At 43.3% G+C, this 23,594-nt stretch overlaps 1 protein-coding gene across 3 annotated transcripts in view; it reads right to left on the reverse strand.

The window, feature by feature from the left end:
* Window positions 1–19,874, reverse strand: part of mus312 (mutagen-sensitive 312) — a 51,295-nt gene extending 31,421 nt beyond the window's left edge. For all 3 annotated transcript variants that reach the window (XM_075875799.1, XM_075875796.1, XM_075875791.1), the window contains exons 1-7: window positions 19,436–19,874; window positions 17,403–17,529; window positions 15,778–15,911; window positions 10,289–10,366; window positions 8,602–8,739; window positions 2,686–2,773; window positions 2,526–2,618 (exon numbers count right to left, since the gene is read on the reverse strand). In XM_075875799.1, the coding sequence (XP_075731914.1) occupies window positions 2,526–2,618; window positions 2,686–2,773; window positions 8,602–8,739; window positions 10,289–10,366; window positions 15,778–15,911; window positions 17,403–17,529; window positions 19,436–19,641 (864 nt within the window). In that variant the 5' untranslated portion in view covers window positions 19,642–19,874. The remainder of the gene's footprint in view (window positions 1–2,525; window positions 2,619–2,685; window positions 2,774–8,601; window positions 8,740–10,288; window positions 10,367–15,777; window positions 15,912–17,402; window positions 17,530–19,435) is intronic.
* Between the last annotated feature and the right edge of the window lie 3,720 nt (window positions 19,875–23,594).

The raw sequence follows: 23,594 nt of genomic DNA on the forward strand, positions 1-23,594 counted from the left end.
ACAAACGGTGTCCTAGGAAAAAACAGCTCGATTACCCTCGACAGCAGATGCGGCGCTCACCTGCGCCCGCTGGCAGCAAACTGGTTTGTGAGTATATAACATGGATGCCCGCAAGAAGCGACGCTTGGCTGCGATGTGTGTCGCGTTGCGACAAGTGAACGAGGAGTGTTATTCTTTTAGGAGAAAAGGGAGTTTCTGTCAGAATGTTCTCTCAACTAGTACACTGTTCCCCACTTGTAAAACTTCTGAATGCGTCTCCCATCTTTTTTAGAAACGGCATGTTGCCAGTTGCAGAAGTTAGAATATTTCACCACCATGACGGCTAAGAATCTCACGTGTCAAACGATGGCGGTGACATTTCCCGAACCACCAAAAGTGATTTCTGCGTATTGAATCACCTGAGAACAAAGCCCCCGGACACTAAGTAAACCATGCTCAAGGGTCGATGATGCCGACCAGTCATGCAGCCGCCCACGAGCCATGGAGGATATGCCGCGAGCAGACGAAAAGTGTACTGATTGCCAGAAACCCCGAGCTAATCGGGCTTTCTCCCGCCAGAATCCCGTTGTGAGAAACAGGTTGGGGTCATCCGTCTGCGACCCACGCGGACGAGGGTAATAGCTGATGTGAGGTCACGTGACGCGCTGTCCGTCCCGCCACATGCGTATTTGGTCCATCGTCTGAATGCACCATTATCAGCTGCGATGTGTCTACACTCGCACCGTTCGGGAATGCCGCTGTGGCAAACAGATAATTAAAAAATACAGGGGACATGCCGCGCACAGATAGAAAGAAAAACAACATGATAGCGGGCGAAGATGGGAGAAGGAGCGAGCCGAGGTGGCCGAAAGGGGTCGACATGATAAAAAACTAAATGAGATCCAACAGACAAAAAGGTGCAAGGTGTCGGTTACCAGAACTGCAGCTGACAAATGTAGGGGGTGTGTTTATTACAGAGGAGAAAAAAAAAACGGATTTTGACGGCTGATGTTGGGGGTGCGCTTATAATGTGAGTGCGCTCACTATACGAGTGAATACAGCATATAAATGGCTTGCCATTAGCATTCTAGACGATGTACGCTCAGTGGCATAGTGGTTAGCGCCGCACCCTGAGAATCTAGAGGTTGCTGGCTCAATTCCACGCTACAAATGCTTGTATTATTTTTTTTTTGCAATCTCTTAGAGGGGCCTTGAAACACTTTTTGGGCATAGTCAGAAAACGCTGCCGATCGGTAGTAGAGGCTCCTGGGAACATGTGAGCCAAATGTTATAGCGCAGCACGCGGCCTGGAATGCACATTAACTTATCAAAGTCAGCTAAAAATTGCTTTCTTTTCTCTCAACAAATGACGAAAAACGCTCGAAAATCACACGTAGATTACCCATCTATCAGCCATTGGCAAAATTGAACATGGCGCGCTCGGTTGTAACAGAGATTGCCGCAAGAAGCCGTCACTTGACCACGCATGCGGGCACGATCGCACTGAAAAAGCCGCGTATTCAAAGAAAAAAAAAGAAAGTGCTCAATGTCACGAGGCGCGTGTGACGCTTTTGGTTTGCCCTTCCCATCCCTCCCTGCTTAGCTTCCAGCGCTTTCGTTGGGACAAGAGAAGAGAGAATGCGATTGCAGCGTGTAACAAATCTTTGTAACTCTGCTCGTACTGGACGGATTCTTAAAATTTCTGCAGCTTTGAATTTGTGAGTCAATACGTTTTTCCAGTGAATCAATTCCATGGTTACTCATGAAAGTGTTTCAGGGCCCATTTAGTACATATGTTTCAACTTCCCTTCCATGACGAGAGTACGGCAATGGTGGACCCCGGCATAAAACACTTTAGCGTTAAAAAAAAAATGACCTATTTTGTGCTTGTGAAAATATTCAAACGAATATTGCTATGCTCTAATTTGCTTCGATTCAAATTTATATTGTTGAAACTTTCGAAGTTGGGCGTATATTAGGTCGCATGTACGCCTCTGTAAAGATTGTTTCATTGTAGTGAAGGTGTGCCAAGCGGTGAAAACCCCTGTCCAGAGGAAATCAGCACTGCCACAACGCTTCGTTTCGAGATTAAATGAACACTTTTCCCTCGCATAGATTAGCTACAAGCACTAGGGGTTAAAATGCTTGAGCTCAATTTTAATTTACTATTTTGCAGAAACAAGTATAAAATTGCTTAATGTGGTTTTCAAGTTTATGCAAGAAATTATTATTCTACTCGGTGCAACTCCAAAGTTAGTGGATCCAAAGTTAGTGGTAAGTTAAACAAAAAGAATAGGTACTTGTGACTTGTGTGTTGGGCTAAACGTAAACACAGGCCGAAGCACTCTCGTGCTTTGGCCTGCGTACATTGATGCATGCATTAAAGATACCACTGCTATAACACCCACTGTCTCTACGAAACAACAGCAATAAATAAGACATGTAATACCACAGCTGTACACAAGCCACAGCATACAAGTACCACCGTTAAAATGTTCAATGTGTCTATGAAACAACGACCACAACGATAATACATAATACTGCACCTTTGTTGAAAGCTCCTTAATGCGATTTGAAAGCTTGCCAGTGGCCTTCAGCTTTGTGCACCACGACAGCTCCCCGAGTTCCAATCCAATCATCTGTAAGAACAACAATAACACAGTTCAGCAGATGAAGCCATAACAAAAATGTTGGCTCTTTTCTCACCCTCTGCGTCAGGAGGAGTTCAATCTTCTCTTCAACTTTCTTGGCACGTTCATCAGCCGAGGTCAACAACAACAGAGGGGTTTCCTTGCTGATTATAAAAAAGGGAGAGAAATGTGTTACTTTTGGAAGTAAAGGTGTCCTCAACTTTTCAGTTACGTATCTCAAGCTTTGCCGCAGGAATAATTCGCACTCTATTGCTGAAACAGATTTTTACTTAATTTAAATGCTCGCCAGCACATGCTTTTGAATTAACTCAAAGGCATGCATGCATGAATTGAAGATGATGCTGCAACAATGTGATGGTGAAGAATGAGGCAACCCTATGTTCGCATAAACAAATAAAGAATATGGTGGTCACACTTGTGTTTAGCAAGGAAAAGGACACTCATGATAGAATGATAGCTGGGAGCACAGTCATCGACTATGAGCTATATACATCTACGTACATAAATCAGGGCACATACATGAGTGTGCTCCTAGGTATGCAGCGTGAATGCGATCTCATTACAATAATTTAAACCTTTGGACAGGTTTCAGACACATTAAAGTGTGACTCGCACTAAGTGATAACAAACTTTAATCGGTAAAACTAGGCTTGAGTGAATAGTGATTTTGATTAAATAACTTCGAACCGATTTCGAATGGTATATATCACATATTATAAAGAATGGGCACATTTCTCATGGCCTAACTAACCTCCACAATACTTCTTAAATATTGAAACAATGGTCTGTGCAAGTGCCATTTCTTTTGGTTCAAAGGAAGTGGAAAACAACTTTGAATAATAGCGGAATATGACTTTCACTGGAATTCAAGTGATAGCCTGTAAAATATCTTACGTTTTAAAATTTACTATATTTAGGGCATATACACCGGTATCACAAGCTTTAAACTTAAAAAATGGTGAACCAATGTGAGGATAATATGTTAATTTAACCTTGAAGGGGGCTCTACGGCAGTGCAGATCTCCCCCAAATCAGTGTTTTCACAGCGTCGCACTCCTTCACTGCAGTGAAACTACTTTTACAAACAGTTACATGCAAACTAATATATGCCTGAATTGATGCTTTCACGGCTTAGCACTGCTCTACAGCAGTGAAATCACCTTCACAAGGAGGTTACGTGCGACTTATTCGTTCGTTTCGAATACTGTAATATTTGCACAAGCCTAGGTAAAACACACAACACTTTCCAACAGCAAGACCCGGTCACAATAAAAAATAAAAACGAGTATGTGTCTCGGTTCGAACAAGTCTAGCATCAAATCTAACAGGAGCCACAAGATCCAGAATAAGCACTCAAACGACGTGAAGGGTGGACAAACCCGTTGATTGATTGATATGGGGGGTTTAACGTCCCAAAACCACCATATGATTATGAGAGAAGCCGTAGTGGAGGGCTCCGAATATTTTGACCGCCTGGGGTTCTTTAAGGGGGGACGCGGCTTTGGGATCGCGAAAAATGGCAAAAAAATCGATTTTTTGAAACTCAAGTTTTCAGTTTCTGGAACCCTTTTTCTATCTGGTTCCAAAATATCTACACTGAAAACCGCGCAGAAGTGCTTCGGAAAATTCGTTTCACCCACCTAGGTAGGGAAAATTTTTTTGTAAATGGCGAGAAAACGGCGTTTTTCAAAAAAATTTAGCTTCGCGATGCTTGGGCCGGGAGCCGGCTTCTTGGGCTCATCGGAAAGAGCATTTCTCCGTGTTTAACTTTCTTAACAACAAGCGAGCAAAAAGCAAATGTTTGAAGGTCGTTTTGAGGCCCTTGATTGGCCGTGGCCGCCATGTTGTTGCCTCAGCTCGCCTCGCCATTGGCCCGATGCTCGCTCCGGGAGATCGTCGTCTGCTGCTAGTGCGTCGCGAGGACACGACTCTCGAAAATCGCCACTTCGTGACGTGTTCACGGCTTGATAATCACTTGAGATATAACCACGCTTTAGTTACGAGCAGTAAGCGGATGCGCAATCAGGTTACTACGAGCGGGAGCGCAGTCTACGAGCGCCGCGCGTCATCGGAGTCGTCTTTAGCCCTCCTGACTCCGCCGACAGCGAGACTGCGGGCAGGAACGGCGCGCTAGCGCATTCGCGGCGACGTGCTTCTTCGCAAGCAACGAAGCTGAAAGCGGCGGCACGATCTGATTACAACGAGTGGCCGCACCGGATGCACAATCAGATTACTACGAGCGGGCGCGCGGCGGTCTACGAGTGCGGCGCGTCATCGGAGTCGGCTTTAGGCCTAACTCCGCTGACAGCGAGACTGCGGGCAGGAACCACGCGCAAGCGCACTCTTGGCGACGTGCTTCTTCGCAAGGAATGTACCACATCACTCGCTAGCTCCTCTGAATCACGTACGGGCATTTTACGCATCGGCAGCGGACAACACAGTCAAGCTCGTCACCCCCCCCCCCCCCCTTCACTGCCAACGATCGCTCGGAACAGCGGCTAGCAGTTTCTCGCGTCGTCATTCGAAAATGCGATGCCAAGTGCAGTGCGTGCCGATTTTTTGTCTTCGTAGTTACACATTTCACGCATCGTCATCGAACGCCGCCGGCAAGTGCATTATGCGCCGGCTGCACTGTCCACGCGCCCGCGCACCCCACGGTCATATGGAGTGCTGTTAATAAGCTTTTGTGATGCGATTCAGACGTGCTTGGAGGCGTGCTTGATATCGCCATGAACGTCTATGAATGTTCCGAGGTTAATGAAATGAATGAATGATGATGCGTTTTACAGCAAGAGCGGCGAAGGAGTATGTATGAATCAGGGGCACGAATTTTTATATGCCCGTTTCGTGTCATTACTTATAGTGCTAGAAATTCCCGTGCCACCAGTCTTCTGCCCATAACTTTGTTATTGAGAAAGAAGGCATAGGCCGTCATGGTGTGATCCATTTTTCTGATGCAATAAAACCTCTCTCCAAATAAAGAAAAGTTCAGTGAATATTTGTAATTAAGTACTTAATTACGCTAATTACAACTTCAGCACAAAAAGTATGTAATAATTTCAGTATATGGTTTTATTCAACTACAATCTTTTCTGTCATACCTATCACACCACTCCTTCATACAAAGAACTTGGTTTGAAATCCATACTTGTTCTTTGTAAATCATGAAAAGGAGTAAATCGTGAAAAGAAGTCAAATATCACAAGACAAACCTGAGATCACAATTTTTAGGTGTCCTAGAGACGTAAAGAAAAGTTGAAACTTTTAAACGCAGCTTTCTCAATACTGTTTTTTTTTTTTTTTTGACATTATGCTCAGCCCCTCCACATGGTTCAATGAAGAAATAATTTGTTTCTCGTAAAGTATTTGTGGTATCGCTTCAAAATTTTTATGGAAGCACTGTGAGGTCATTCTTAGTGTCGGTGCCAATTTTCATCAATATACAACGAGAAACAAAAACGTTCATTGAAAAAAGCCTGTCGAAAACTTCGACAGGCTTTTTCTCACAAGTGTGTTTTGGACATTGTGCATTGCTCGTGGAAAGGGTAGCACGGGAATGATTGAACCGATCTTGATTCTGTTTTTTTTTTCCTGAATCCCTGAACACTGCTTGAGGGTACAGCAATCTTCAATTTCTGTTTTATGGCCCTGTTATTTTTCTAGACGATGATTTGTTCGTGCCACTGTTTCTGACAATGTGTGTCAGCAGCCATGATGATCTCTAAAAAAAAAAAGAGAACTTATTAAAAAAATTCTGACAGTGTCATACCCTGTAGCTTTTTATTTGAGTAAAGATCAACACCATTTGCAGCTTCCTGGCATGTTTTGTTGCAGCGCTACGCTTTCCACGAGCAGACCATGTAATTGTATCGTGCAGCATTATGTAACTTGAGAACTAGTGAAGCTATCATGATGAAACTGCACATTTCCCTATTCGAGACACTTACGAGTATGCATGCCAAATTTCATTGTTGTAGGTCAACAAATAAAAAAGTTTTTTTTCAATGCCACCTCCCCCCCTTAACGTGCACCCAAATCTGAGCACACGGGCCTACAACATTTCCACCTCCACGGTAGACAAACTGGGGACTTCAATGAATAAATCCTGTTACATATATCAACTCGCATCCATGATCAGCATATAAAAAGCAGAATTCACAAACCTGCAATGAAGACTACTATGCTAGCAATGTACAGCTCTATCAGTAACTTCTGCTTATTTACTTCTGCTTCTCTTGTGTAATGTTAAAAAAACTTATTTGTGTGTTTCCTTTCCTTTTACTCCTGTTCTTATTATAGGAACTGAATTTGATGTTAATATTTTAGACGATTACATTCAACTTTTATTCAACACCAGCCACAGCCTCCAAGATCCCCATTAGTGTACGCTGCCACTCTTGGAGGCCATACAGTTAAGCAAATGCAAACACTTTAATATTTTTCTTTTCTCTCCCTTGTGGTGGATGTAAAAATCACCCTACATACATTCAGTTCACACTTGCACCTTCTACAATCACACACACATAAAAAGAAAAGAACCGTATCTGAGGCTAGCCGGTCGTTTATTAAACATTATAAATTCTGGAGATTTGTGTGCCCAAATGCCATAGCAGAGGGGGGACTCTAGATGAATTTTGACTACCTGTAGTTTTTCTTTATGCGCACCTAAATATTGGTACACGGGTGTTACGGCATTTCACTCCCAAGCCAGTACAAAATAGGCAGTACATGATGTTATCTGACCAGAACAACTTTCGTCGGTCCCTTAACTATAATATAAACTGTACACTGCCATCTGCAGATCAAGTTGACCAAGGTTTGATACAGTAAAAGCTTAATTCGAACTTGAGGAGGGCTACTAAATTTTTCAAATTAAACAAAATTGGGATTTGTGGGAGGGCCCTACAATGAACAGACATTGTACCACACAGCACAGGCAGAGCCCACAGAAGCCACCTTTGGACTCACTATCACAAACTAAGTGCTGCTGCACGTTCGTGGCTGGCAATTTCATAAGTTAGGTTGATGGAGCCCAGACAGACAACAGAAATTAATTGATCCGTAGTGATATGTCAGAAACAAGCACCGACATGCAATGATGTGAGCAGTGCACCCTAATGTCGAAATATATGGAGCTACTTATGCTTTGAAACACATTTATTTAGATTGCAGAGACAACGCAATTAAAAATAAAAGTAATCAGCTGTTTGCATTTGCTTGTGTCCCTTCTGTTGCGACTCCATGAGCACCATTTGGAGCTTGCCCCAGAGCGCTAACACAGTATCTGAATTCTCATCTGCTGAAAAAAACATACTGCTGTTTTGTTGTTTTGCATCTCTATTAAATTCGGTTTGGTCTGGTTTCGCAGCACACTGTGATCACTCAAGGCCAACTAGTGCAAGGAACGATTATAAAAGCAGGGGCTGAGGCGCATTCAATACTGACACGTTCGAATAATATTTGAAAGCTGTCACCTATAGAAATACACAGGGCTGTATAGGAAGCAGGAAATTGATGCAAATTAAACGTAAGCTCTGATTAGTAAGAAGCTTTTACTGTAACCATTAACATCACTGCCTTTTACCACCAAGAAAAACATTTTTTCAACAAGCTCACAATTTACTAGCGACACACATATATATATAGTGAAGGAAAGAAGGGTAAAGGGTGTTAGGCACAATATTAATGAGAGCAGGAGAACAGAACTAATCGTAATGTAATTGTGAAGAAAGAAAAGTGGTCGAAAAGATAACTTGCTGTGGGCTGCGACCTCCGAATCACGCGCCAGATGCTGTACCAAATGAGCTACAACAGCAGCTATCTTCCCGTCCACTTTATAGATCATGTACATGCATTTAAACGTCAGCGCCGCTTGTCGTCATTTTGGCGAGTGTGGCACACCCATTGTGAGAGTAGAGTTGCACATATAGTTACGCATATATGTAGTGTAACATTAGTAAAAGCTACGCACACTGCATGTTTTCTTCTTCTCCCTGAAGAATGTCCCAACAACTCGCAAAATCGTCGTTGAGCCTCGTCTTGGTCTCTGCCTGCCGTCGTCAATGATGCAGACAGGGCACGCGCCATTTGAACTTCTTCTTGATATTTGCTACAAATAAATATCACGGATGTGTTGCAGTATACTTGGATAAAATGTGAACACAAAATACTTGTTCATGCACGATTTTTTTTTTTTTTTTGTCAGTACACGCACCTTTTGACCACACTGCGGCATTTCACTTTTTGCATTTGCGTGAATAAGTGGTCTATTTTAGGCAGCTCTCAGATTCCGATCTAAACAGACTAAGCTGCACATGTTAACAAATATGCATTTAAGATGACATTAAAGAGAATGTTAGTTATAGCATCAATTACTGCAGGAATATTCCGTATGTGTCCATTCAGTGAACTAGAAAACAAGCACCCTTCACCCACTTTAACACAAGATTTCCAGGATTGGTTTAAAACTAGTATAGAATATATAACACAGTCATGTGGTTTTGAGAAATCAATTAACACAGCATCAATTTCGAACCTATTGGTTATTACTAAAGCAAAGTCTTTTGTACTCTCTAAAGCAGCGCTGTAGGGAATGGGATTTCAAGGAAAGATGTTCCAAGAATTAGGAGGAACAGAGGAATGCCACAATTCCATTTGGGACCAGTGGAACTGAAACGGTATCTCATTACAATTTCGACGGAACAGTAGAGAGAACAGCCTTCATTTTGTAAACGTTTAACAGCAATGAACAGGCACACGCACGCAATACATCATGCACAACAGTACGTATGGTCAACAGCGTCTGGTACAAAAATGTACCACGCGTTTGTCGTGCGATAATTTTGCTTGCTCATTTTCACTTCGAACTTTTGCTTGTATGAGCTTTCATTTCAGAATTATCATAAGTTTTATTAAATAGTCAAATGTAATGTTAATGACAACACACTCCAATTTTCAAAATGTAAATATAACGAGTTCCTTTCGCACAGAAACTTGCAATAAAAATGTGTTCCAAAACTGGGAAGGTATAAGGAACAACCTTCCGTTCCTGTTTTAGAGGATTGTGTACAACACCGCTCTAAAAGTTGTATCACTGTTGACAATCGTTTTTTAAAACAGTATTGTGTAAGGCATAAAACATTATCTTGCTATAAGTGTGACATAACTGCTTAATTATGTGTTTTACTTTTTTCTTTCGCTACAGTAACTGGTCAGTAATGCTGGCTGATATTTATTTACAGACGTCTTTTCTTCTTAAAAGAAGGAAAAAAAAAATGCTTGCTAAACCAAAGATGTGCCAAGCAGAAAATTAAGTGCTACATCGCTCACTTCCTGCTCCCCCGATTACATGGAATATTTAGCCTTATCTGGCCCAAATCACACACAAGCTGAAGCTTTCCAGTTTAAACATCCAGTCTGTTTACCTTGGTCTTACGTGGTCGACACTTCGTGTCATATGATCCTTTAATTAAGCAGAATGAGAATAAGTGCTTCATCAGTAATCGTACTCTTTGGCAACCCATGGCCCTTACACTACAAAACCCCACTAATCATCGAGAATAACCACTACTCAAGTATGCTTTGTATGGAAATACACATTGCATGATAACAATGCATACTAAAAAACAAAGGAGGCAAAAAAAAATTCTGCTCTTTACCTTTTCGGTACTGACGCCACCGGTCTTGGCTTTTTTGCTGGTCGCTGTGCAGCTGACGCATCAGCTGGTGCATTTCGCCTAGCAGACATTTATGTAGGAAAAGAAATAAAGATGCCAGTTATCGTCACTTTGGCAGGCAAGGCAAACTGGAGTAAGCCTAGGAATATAATGTTAACATAAGTACTGTTTTTGCCAAAGTGAAGTGCCGAGGACAACCTTTTCAAGGGGAAAGAAGATGTGCTGTAGATACTAAAGTGTGGTGGGTGTTCCAGTCTTTTTTTTTAGTGTTGATGCTAAGTCTACTTAGCATTTCTAAGAAATACATTCGCTCAAGCTGTCACTGTGCTCAAAATGGGATCTTATGCCACTCCACTGGCTCGCACTTGGTGAAATTAGAGCCTTTGTTCATGGATGTTATGCACATGAAATACAAGATAATGTCGATCATAGGAAAGGTCTTCACGTAAGCCTTCTGAGTCAGCAGTAGTTTGCATCTGGCCTCGGTCAACGCATGCCCATTTGTTATTCATGTCATACATTTTTTTGCCTCTTTGTTCATTTCAACTGCTCTCTGGCATGTGATGGCTAGAGTATGAAATAAGGTAAGCCAAAGTTTCCACTAAGTTATTAATGACACAGCTTCAACCCTTTCGTTGATAAGGCCCCATTGAACAAAACCTTTGTATTTTCTCTATCAGCATGTACCGTAATTACTCGAATCTAACGCGCACCTTTTTTCCGGTTAAGCGAGTTCATAAATTGGATGCACGTTAGAATCGAGTACGAACAAAAAAATTACGGTCAATCTATTGCCATCGGCAAGTCCAAAATGGCCGCCCCTTACGTGCGTCGGCATGGCGCGTCCGCCGTTTCTGCCTATGTGTTTCCCATGTGCGGCACTTCGTACGTGTGCTGAGGAGTTCGTCATCTAGTAGTGCATTAGCATCGACGGCGTGGAAGGGCCGACTCCAAAAACTCGAGTGCACCACGATGCCGCTTTTAAAAGAAAAGTCATCGCGTGTGCAGAGACGGACGGAAATCGGGCCGCATCGCGGTCGTTCGGAGTTCCCGAAACGTGCGTGCGGGACCGGCGGAAACAAAAGCAGAAGATTGTCGACAGCAAAGCTTCACTCAAAGGCTTCAGTGGACCACAGCTGGGTCGGTTTCCGCAAATTAAAGAGCTGCTCGGCGAGTATGTGCTTGAGCAGCGAGCGGCACAGTGGCCCGTGACGACAGAACTGCTCCAAGTGCGGGCTATGCAATTAGTCTTAGAAAAAGGTCTAATGCGGAGCCAGTTTAAAGCAAGCAGGTGCTGGCTAACTAACTTTATGAAGAGGGAAGGCTTTTCCCTCGGAAGGGGAACATGCATATGCGAAAAGTTTTGTGGAGGAGTACGATGAAAAGCTTCACAGTTTTCAGAGGTTCGTCCTAAACTTGCGGCGCCACAACGGCTACCTGCTTGGGCAAATCAGGAATGCCGATCAGACGCCTCTTTACTTCGACATGCCTGGCATGTCGAAGTAAAGAGGCGTCTTTACTTCGACATGCCAGGCGTCTTTACTTCGACATGCGTCTTTACTTCGAAGTAAAGAGGCGAAGTAAAAAGGGGGCGAAGGAAGTTCGCGTGCTGACATCGGTCCACGGTAAAACTACAGTGACGGCAATGCTCTGTTACACGTCAGATGGGCACAAGCTTCGCCCGTACCTTATATTTAAATGGAAGACGCTCCCGAAAGGAGTCGTTTTTTCGAGTGGTGTGATCGTGCGGGCCAGCGAGAAAAATGGGTGCGCGTTGCAATCGATGTCTTATGTTTTTTTTTTTTTTTTCGCGGGGAAAATCGGGTGCGCGTTACAATCGAGGGCGCGGTAGAATCGAGTAAATACGGTATTCTCATTCCCTGAGAACTAATTGGCTTCAATGAACAACAAAACTATATTTTAAATCAGTTGTAAACCACTCACTACCCGATGTATTCAAACTTTGATGAGCAAATGTTACTGTCACAAAATGGTGTGTCATTGCTCAGGGCTTTCAGTACGAAAGTTAATACGTTTTATGCCTTTGAAGTCTTAGAACTTGTCAATGAATGAAATCTGCATTCTCCCTCAGTGAATTGCAACATGGTGTATAATTTTCATACAGGACAAATTTCCTGAGACAAGTTTCCTTTGAATTATTTTTTTCTCTAGCGCACTGATCCTAAGAAGTACACAAGCTTGCCGTACATCTTTTAGCAATTTTTATTGCCGACTGATTCTCTTTCTTTTGTCAGGCACTGGATTGTGTGCATCGAGCATCTCATTTCCACAAATGTAGACGAGATGGCACAATTTTCGCTGAAGTCAACACACTATCGCACACTGTCTTTACTGAGGTTAGCAACTAACTGCGATTATCCCTGGCACGTGCGCACTGCTACAACTGCTAGCATACCATTCCTTCACTCTGATTGATGTTGTACAAGCTTGGAGAAAACACCGCTCAACAAAAATGGCGGGTAGAAGGACGATTGAGATGGCCTAACAGTCACCCTTGCGCAATGCAACTTCCAATGTTTTTGTCGATCATTCATACCCCGTACACCAGTATATTGGAACCACCTACCCGAGGACATAGCAACTATTACTAATAACCATCATTTACGACAAGCATTACCTAATTTAGTATAATTAGAAAATGTACAATGTATCATATTATGTATTATTATGTATCATATTCATATTGTATTGAGGTCGTTGTCCTTATGTTGCTAACTTTGTATAATGAGGAGTTCCTTGCCTGTTGAATAACTTATTTTCAAGCTGTATATAATTCCTTGTCTACTTCTAAACCACTCCCTGCCATAATGCCACATGGCCTTGAGGGTAAATAAAATGACTTGAAATGAAGAAAAATTGAATCGGTACCGAAACCTTGGGTCAGTTTATAGTTTTTAATTTTACTATTAGAAACTTTCGACTAAAAGTGGCTGAAGAGCTTAATTTTTTGTATGAATTTTCACCCAGCCAGACAGATTTCTGTCGAATATGTTCACCTTTGAGCTTGTGCATGAATTTGCCAAATCACGTAAGCTTGTGCATGAATTCGCCTTATCATGAGTAGTTATACATGCTACTACAAATATATACCATATTTACTCGCATAATGAACACACTTTTTTCTCCAAAAATCGGAGCGAAGTTGGGTTTGTGTTTATTATACAGGGCAAAGTTTATGAAAACTATTTCGGGCTGAGCAAAAAATGCGATCATGCAAAAAAAATTTGGTCGCTTAGCCTTTCGCAACTGACGTACGCATACACTGTTTGGAAACAGCTTCTTTGTTGCACTTCACTAATCTTCAGTGGTTGATGGCGCTATCCTCTACAACCTGTCTCCGCGCCTACCGAGGACGCCATAAAAGTGTTTCGAGACTATCTTTTCTCGCAATCACTTAATCGCAACAGTGGTGGCTGCTGTGATAGCAAGGGGTACCCAGAAGCGTGCGCTACGACGCACTTTGCCAACTGCGTGGCAACCTCACACGACGGCCTCGACAATGCTGTTGACATTGTAGCAAGTAACCAACATTGCGGCAAGCTACCACCGAAGCATCAAAACAAACAGTCGATAACAAGATTAACGACAAAATACGGGCGCTGTCTCTCTGTTCACAAGACAAGTTACTATGGAAAAGGTAGTCTATATCTTGCGCTCTTCGAAGTACGCATGGTTAACAAGCATGAAGAGCAAATTGCAACCAAAGAGAGAATTGGGGATGCTAAAATGTTGCGGAAATAGTCGCAATCTTTTGCGCGCAACAAGTGATCTTTCATTCCTGGTTTTCCAGAAACCTGTGACGCAATAACGACGAATGCCTTTTCACGACGACAGCCATGGCGACAGCAAATCCTGCCATTGTCGCTCGAAAATCACGTGCATGTGGTCGGGCCTTAAAGGGGCAGACTGGTCTTCGAGACCAAAAGTGACAAAAACTTTCATTTTTTAAAATTGACTTATTTGGTTTCTGCAAGTATTTTTCTATCTCTCTGCAAATTTTCACACACCAGAAAAAGGGGATTTTTTTTTGTAATTTCATTCAAACTGTCCAGATTCTTGATACTGTTAACATGTAGAACCTAAAAAAAAAAGGGAAACCAACTTCAAGGCTTCTTTATAATTTGCCGGCACCTGTGTTAGAAGCTCTGCTACAAATTTATGAGCACCTTTATAAGGATTGCAAAACATGCGCACTATGATTGTTGCTTTTTGAAAAAGCTGTGTGTTTTCAGTTTTTTTCCATTTTTCTCAAAAAAGTAAATTTGCGACTGTTCGATATTGAGGCCTCAATATTTCTGTAGCTAAGCCTCGTACAACAATAATTCTTTTTGCAGTGGAAACTTGTATGAGTGTAGAATGCAAGTATGGGAGCATAATTTAGAGCACTAGCCTTTTTAAGTAAATAATCATCAAAATTATAATACAATTCCAACTGCTGTTGAATATGAATAGTTCATCTTGGTGTAAAATAACCAACAAAGGCCTAAAAACAGAAAATTTTTGCATACTTTCAATCTATAGTCATGAGTCTATGTTGGTATATCTTAAATATCACTTTTAGTTAAGCACTTTTTTTTACCATGGCGGCCTTAAACAATAGGGGGTGAACTTAAGTTACCTCGGGAATAAGATCAGTAACAGAAAAACTATTTATACATTTGAAATCAGCAGAAAAAGCTGCATCTGCATAATCCTGTGCAGTTTAATCAAGATCACTGAAGAAATTAAAAAAAAATGTAAGACCAGTCTGCCCCTTTAAACTTATGTACTTTCAAGGAGCGACTGTCGATTGGTGCGGGCAGTTTCGTGACCTTCGCTCACTGGGTGCTTGTCAGCTGCGATGTCTCTACACTTGCATCGTTTGTGAACACTGCTGTGGCACACAGATAATTAAAAAAGACAGGGGAAGTGCCGCGCACGGATAGAAAGAAAAACAATACAGCAGCAGGCGAAAGGGAGGAGGGAGCGAGCCGAGATGGATGAGGGGGGGGGGGAGTCAGTGTAATAATAAAAAACGGAAGAGATCAAACGGGCAAAGAGGTGCCAGGCATCAATTAGCGGGACTGCAGCGGATGAATTTAGGGGATGCGTTTATTGGGCGAGAGAAAAAATTCAAATTTTGACAACCGAAGTCGGGGGTGCATTTATTATGTGAGTGCGTTCATTACGCGAGTAAATACGATATTTACAGTGCAACGTAATGCTACCAGGAATACACCGAATCTACACATGAGCTCAGGCGCACCTTCATTGCCTTCACTTTACTCCCTCCTAATGACCACGGTTGGCTAACTGTCCTGTGACACTATCCACGTGACACAGTAAAGAAGCAGAGTCGTTACTGCACATACCTCCTGAAGTACTAACGAGGCAAGAAAGAGCATGCATCACGAAATTACCAACACAAATGAAGAAAAATGTAGGTAATGTGCAGGAAAAGAGAATATCACCTCCTTCTCACTACAGGCAGGCCAGCAGCCATTCTTTCTTGCACGTAGCGCTGCTGCAAGCGGATGGCTTCAACAACTTGTTTCGGGGACATGCCTAGTTTTGTGCTACACTGCTTTATATGGTTCTTGCAAGCCTGCATTGGCAAAAGCAGGAAAGCATATCAAGTAAAGTCTACAACCAAAAAAAATAATTACAGTTGTTATACAAACATAACTGAGCTGCTCAGCGTCTATGCAGCAATTAACTGTATTTGCCAGGCTATTGCAGCACGAGTGAAGCGCCACGGTGGTGATAAGCAACTCACCAAACTCCCACTTGGGATCAATCACTTCCAGCATGCATTTAGACACTTTAAAACCAGATTCAAATTACTGGCCAGTCAGTGAAAGCAGACGTGCAAGAAGAATCATTACACTTCTCCTCAGCGTAGTTTTTTTCCTGGTGCACATTTCTCATGGCCATTCATGCAACACTTCGCATTCGAGTGTGCCATTCGCCACAACTTACTACCACTGTATCAGTAATGCTTGACACCAGCAGTGGCTACATTCTCCAGCAATCCCTGACGTTATACGACAGTCATTAGATGAGGCATTTCCTAGAGATGAGCAAGCCCTGCCGCCGTAAGGCTAAGTAACCCAAGTTGTCCAATTGACAATGAAAGGTACGAGGACAACAGAATAAAAATCAGAATGCATGCACTCTTCTACAGCAAGTGCCAAAAATATAGAACAAGACTAAAATTCTTTCATGCATTAGTACAAGCTCGAAATCAGAATACCAGACATGACCACCCAAACTGCTAGAAGAGTTATTTTTAATTAAGAAATGAACGATCTGTAAACATTTTCTGACAGTGGCTGAGTTGACAATACTGCAATAGCGTGGATGGATAAGCAGGGAAGCAAACAAAATTGAATGGAGGAACAGACTAAAAGTTGGCCCCGCATCTGCATGTTTCATTGCAAATGTCATAGAAAGATGATAGTCTTGCGTCTGGAGAGTTCTAACAAAAGCTTTATTTAATGTTCTGCGTGAGAAAATCTGTGAATGTTATTCTGGAGGCAGTGCCTCAATGCGCGCAGCGAAGTCAAACGAGTGCATCGAAGCACTGTACGGCGCGGGACATGAGCGCCATCTGGCAGTTACCTTGGAAAACGAAAGGATGGCCTTTGATATGGTAAGCACGTGGCATGCGCACCCATCTCGGAGGCCATAATGCGTAGAATGCAAGGCGACGGGTAGGTGCCACCACCGTGTCGTCTTAGCAAAGCGTAGGAAACACTTGCCTTTCCGGGCATAGCAATGCATTGTCAGTGCAGCGTGATAAACGCTACAGTCCTTAGAATTACATATGTATGCCATCTCTAGTATGAAGAAACACACATAGTATTGGCGGGTTGATATTGTGCCTCTGATATGCACAATATTTTTTTTTATTCGACAATCGCACAAGTATGAACGCAGAAACCAGAGCAATATTGGTAGGCACCATGGATGTGGTTGGATTTTGGCCGTTACTGGTATTGTTTCGGCGGACAAGCACACAGATAGACAAACAGACCAAAATTTTTGCGTTGAAGTAACCCAAGAAAGACTATTATTGTTTTTAAGAGACACAGACCTCTGATGTCTTGAATGATCGCTCGCAGAGGGGACAGTCTAGAAGCATAAATCCAGGGGATCCATTTCGAGATGGTGTCGAGACGACCGGCTCCTGCACAGGCTCCTTCCCCTCCCCGTCAAGGCACCTGAGCCATGAAAAAGTGGTCATTTTTATGTTTCGTTTTCACCAGAGCACTTTCTCACAAGTTGCTGTTTAACTCTAAGATAGCATGCCGAGTGACAGTGAATTGTATGTTTATTTATTCACATAGACAAGGCTACATGAAGAACGCATATCTAAAAGTCTCTACATGCAGACACTGTAGATAAATGATCGAAGTTAATAAAGTAAAAGAGACTCAGAGCATCATAAGCACAAGTGCAGAGGCATGTAAATTATGTAATGCCTTTTCTAAAAACATTTATTTTTATTATTGTTAAATAAGGATTGCTTTTATTTAGTTAAGGGTTATGAACAAGAGGAAACTCAATAAAAAGTGCCAGTTAATCATGTCTAGTTCAGCAACGAAATCTGGGATGAACGTCAAGATGCCTCTATGTAGCTTACCCAATAAAAGAACACAGTCAAATTTCAGGTATCCATCTGCTGCAGCAGTCACATTCCCAGAGCCCCCCCCCCCCCCCCATATCACAGCAGAACGTGGTTTCCCGATTGCGGCAAAAACACACACTGCTTGCTTTCTGCAATTTTTCCTTTTCATACTACCCAATGATTTTTTATGCGTGGAAATAATCGACCACATGAAGCTAGCAAAACGACTAACTGCAAGCAGATTTCTCCAGCCACACACAAAAAGCCCATTTTGCTACACTCGGACAACGCAGGAGATTTAGGTTCCAAAGATGTAACCCAATGACATCTCTCCCCTTCAGAGATATTATTCTCGAGTATTCAGAGCTCGTTAACCATCCTGTAATGCCATCAATGCTGTAATCATGCATTGTTTATGCCGTTAAGAGTCACCAGGGTCAAGCTAAACTAAAGTGACCAGGCTGGGTGTCCAACACAGCCAATACAGCAATAGTGTGTGTGAATCAGTGGCATTTAAAGAAACATGTGGACTAGAGCTATAATGCATTAAAGTAAAATCGTCATCCACTTACAAAGAAGCAACGAAGGGAACTTGCATGAGTTGTCGAAGAGCTACATGGTTGCAGAAAAAGATTGTTTTTGGGATTTGAATCGTGAACATCCAAATCAACCAGGTTGCAGGGTGAGGTTAGGCAACTCAAAGTGTGAGAAAATCAGCAAGGGTCTGCAACTACTTCTCTTTCTATTGCGAGTTTTTCTGCCGTAAGCTGAAGTTCACAAAACTGACTTTAAAGCGTACTGAATCATCACTCCACGTTAATTTAATTCATAAGGAAGACAGAGTTTACGACAGCAGAAATAGCCCCAAGGTCTACAATGAGACATGCCAACCTAGGGACTTCTGAAATCGGGAGCCTTGTAGCAGGGGGGGGGGGGGGGGGGGCAGAAAAAGAATTGTTTAGGGACAATGCCTGTGATTGGTCAATAAACCTTTGCAGCATGTGGCCCCAGTGCCTGTGGCTTTGGAATATTTAGGTGGGCCTGCAGCCTCGCTGAAACGCTTACTAAAGGAGCTTTCCAGCCACTCTATTGTTGCTGTGCCCTCTCCGAACTGGGCCATAAAATCGGGGGGTGTGCTCACCCGTGTCATCTTGGCTGTGTGCATATACTTCAGGTGAAAGGAAGCAAGCCCAGTGTATGGCAGGTAACAGCAGTGGCGAGGGGATTTTTCTAGCTGCACTGATATTCTCCTTTCTTGGCTGTGTCATATAAATAAGTTTGCATCGTTCTGACTAACAGTTAGTTTTACTGTAGCTTTTTTTATAATTATGTTCCTACAGTTTATCAGAAGCCTTATGGCCGCATTCGTACAATTGGGAAGACAGGTCCGAAATATGCAGCCTTGCGGGCTTAGCAGGAGTTGGCAGGTATAGACATGGGGTGTTTCAGTGGCCGCAGTCAACTGTTCACAAAGGGAAGATTCGTTGCAGAACACTCACCTGTTCACATGAGCCATCCGCTGTGCTTCATCAAGCGACGTGATGTCTTTGCGGCACACGACACAGACACATGGCTCGGCAGACTTGGGGTTTTTGCTGAAGCGCTGCAAGCACTTCTCCACGTGGGCCTCCATGGCACCGGCCACACACTCCCCACATGCCGGGCACCTGGCCTCAGGCCGTGGCCACACAGCACATCTGTCCATGCTAAGAGTTTACTACTGATTTTAGAGTCGCAAGGCACCACTGGCTGTTCAGGATTTCTCAAAAAGTGTGAGCTGCAAATGTGGCTACGTGTTGCTGCTGCTGCTGGCATACATGGCATTGCAGATGCACACATCAGGCCTTTTATGCAACATGCAGATAAACGAGTCAGAACTGGCAAATTGATTTGTAAAAAACAATGTGATTAGAGTACAATAACACAAGAAAAGTGCTTGGTCTTAAGAGGTGGCTAAATAGGCATAAGCTTAATCACTACATAAAGAAAAAAAAAAGACAAGCTTGCTTGTAGAAAAATATCCTAAAAGGCAGTTCTAAAGTATGGTTGCTGTGCACTGTCTACAACATCAGTGATGGCACTACGTCGTGTCTTGGACACTAAATAACTTTGCCATCTTTTGAGGGATGATAGCTGTAGGACTCGTCAAGGGATCTGGTAAACTTCGACGAGAAAGACAGGGGCTTTTGGGAAACCTTTATGTAATGAAGGGGTGCAAACAGGCTGAAATGAGAAGAAAAGAAAAGAAAATGACGTCAGGATTATGTTGGAAATATAAACAGCATATGCACATAGAATGCATCGGAGGCCATGCTTGGCTCAAAGCACGTGGCTCTCCTGGGTATTTCACAACATTACACAGTAGGTAAACGAGTTTCTCCAGCAATAACGACCTCAGGTAGTTTCTTAGGTGCATCTTATTAGTCTGGCCCCCACTTGATAAATCATCATGCAACACCTCATCACATTTTGCCCCGTCAGCTCACCTTTAACGGCTAAACTAGCTTAGCTGTACTGGTTTATGCGATGTAAGTGAATAAATTTGAAATAAACAAGTCTTAATTACGGCAGCACTGGGGTATCAAAGGAAACCTACAATATTACACTTAGTTGCAATCACGGACAGCACTTAACACTACATTACAGTAACGTGCAGTAATCGCTACAGCGACAGTCGCCGGACCGCTATCTTGCTTCAGCAAACGGTAAGTAGGTTTGCAGTGTTTTTTTTTTTTTTTTCACAAGCTTTGGAGGAAACTGTACGATTATCTGCGGGCTCAAGGCGTATGTGTGTCACGTTGTATTTAGTCTTCAGGGGCAGCATATTGAACGGTTTATTCTTTTATGTCAACATTCGCACACCACCAACTGTGGACGATACAGTGAACGTACGAGTTGCGAGGTTCGGTTTTCCAAACAAAGAACGTGGTTTGACACGAATACCCGCGTTCCCTCACAGGCATCAAAGGCTTATAGATACGCCTCGAGCCGTAAACGTGTTATCAGCACGGGCTTCGACAAAAAAGTGTCAATGGCAGCGACCAAACGGACGAGCCTCGCCGTTGCGCATTTCAGCGCATCGATACGAGTTCTCGTTCCTTTGTTCGTTCGGACGAACCACGTCCATTGTACCAACCCAGATGGCGAGTTCCTACTGCGTAGCCGACGTCCGTACGAAGCAAAACCCGCCACTAGGTCACCGAGGTGACTTTTACGTCTTTCCCGCACAAGTGTCACTCGCACCCCGAGAGTAACGAGTTACGCTACTTACAAAACTAAGCCGCCAACCACAGTGGTGAAGCCGACTCCGAGAAGCGCCCCTTTGACGCAGTTCGCGCCTGCGCGTGTGCCGCGCAGATGCCTGAGTTTGCCAGCAGATTTGTACACAACGTTATTCATGCTGAGGATCGCTTCAGATCGGATGTCACCGTCCGTAAAAGTTGCGTTGACTCACACCTGTCCGCAAAACTGAGCCCAGTTTCCCACTACCATGACGTTCCTCACGATCACCACCGTTCTCCTCGAGTTCCCAACAGGACGAAAATAAGTGCGGAAACGGAAACTCGTTATAATAGATAGTCTAGCTACCGTTTTTGTTGCTTACCTCACAAACAAGAGGGCGCTACAAAACTTGCAAATTCACTTTTGCAGCATTTGCTAGAACGTACTGGCGTGTTTAGCTGGCGCGGATTTAAAAAAAAAAAAAAAAACTACTTGAAGAAACTTGCTGATATTTGTGCCTTCAGGTGTTACTTCATTCCGGGTAAGTGCCATAACCAAGCACTTACCTGCACACAGAGATAGCTCACCAAGATAATGTACATACAAACTTGTTCGCGACCACTGCGTGCACAATCAGCGTGCCAGGGAGGCGGTTAAAATGTGATGGCGATCGCGGAAATTCGGGTATTGCGTTGAAACAAACTGTGAAAATAGATACGAAACAATATTAGTTCACTTTGAAGTATAGCCGATCGTAACTTAGAAGTGTGGCAGCTTGGGCTAGTTGGTATGGCATGACGATAGTTATAGCGCGAGAACAAAACGACGACACAAAGACAAGAAGGAGTCGAACCACTGATCTCCACTAGATCAATGAGTCGAACCGATCGTCATAGCCGATCGGTTCGAGTTGGGGGGTCAGGATTTTGAAAAATTGGTCAATTATTTTCCTAACACGGTCTCCACTATTTTCAGGGACTCCACTGTACATTAGCGTACAAAAAAAGTAAAATACAAGGTGAAAAAGGTGTCAAAACATACGCGAAAAAAAAAAAAAAAGCGATGACCGGCATTACCGCGGCACCCACCGCGCGAAGTCTATCTGCCTCGCATAATATTTTCCTCGGCTGTTTCCACAAATTTCAATCAAAGAGGCTCAACATCAGCACTGTTTAAAACACCAGGGGGGGGGGGGGGGCTGCTACTTTGGTGGCGTGGGCCGCAGCAATAAATTAATATATATATTATATCTTTTGTAAAGTTGCCTAGCTCTGCACGACTCGTTTTCGACGGGAGCTGCTGCGCTTCGCCCATCCACTCTTAAAATTGCGGCTCGAGAGACTTTGGACTTTCACTTCTTCTTGGGCCACGCAATTTGTAGTGTTTGTAGTCGTAGGTCGTGGTGGGCAGCCCGAGTTCGCGGTGGCTGGTATACGTGCCGCATACCTTGATTTTCTGGTCTTGTATCAAGTGAACAAACGAGGCCTTCCTAATCCGATGAGCTCGTTAAAGTACGACAACAAAAAACCACAATGCTTTCCTTTCAACATCGTACACAGCAACAGATGACGAGCCCCCAACAACCCTGCAGCCCGCGAGCTGCCGTAGGTACCCAGGGAGGTACCCGGCCATGGCGGGAGGGGACGACAACGGCGGAAGTGACATCACATGAACACTATGTATATTTTTTTAGCAGCGTCTTCATTGAGCGTTCATGGAATGGCTACAAGTAGTTTTCACATAACTCTATGAAACTATATAAACCTTGAGTTAGTTTTTTTTGCCTTTTAGGGGCAAAGCTCTTCAGGGTGTGGGTCTGCCCTTCCGACGTTAGTGTATGTAGCCACCTTGCAAACATCTCACTACACCGTATCATTGATCCACCACTTCAGCGGCCATAAAGCCAATGGTAGTGTATAGGTGTTCTGTGCCATTACTGTTGAGAAGTAGCCAATAATGCAAGATGGTCGTTCACTTGTATCCAGGTGCGCGTTGAAGAACCATAAATTTTCCCAGTGTGTCCATCCCTTGTTTCTACGTGACCTTTGCAAACTGCCCACTACTTCATCCTCGCAAACATCCCGCTACGCCCCATCACAGATCCATCACTTCACCGACCATAAAGCCGTTATAATTAAGGGGGGAACGGAAGCGACGTATAGCTACCACTTACCAATAATAAAAATTTCTTGTATAAGCATATACAGTGTTTGTCACGTCTTTGTGTAGTGGGCGATATTCGCGAATGGTTCGCAGTTTAGCGATGAAACCCTCCAGCGCTTCGCCCCACTCATCATCCTTCACTCCGTGGATATGCTGCTGCGATATGCGTGAAGTATGTGTGTAGCTGATGATGCTTGTAGTTTTTTCCTTGGTCGCAAATACACGTTTTATTCTCTCTCGCTGTCGTAGTTGATAAATCTAAATGACGGCAGA

Source organism: Rhipicephalus microplus, chromosome 2 (assembly GCF_043290135.1).
Source record: "Rhipicephalus microplus isolate Deutch F79 chromosome 2, USDA_Rmic, whole genome shotgun sequence".
In the NCBI taxonomy this organism is placed as follows: Eukaryota; Metazoa; Arthropoda; class Arachnida; order Ixodida; family Ixodidae; genus Rhipicephalus; species Rhipicephalus microplus.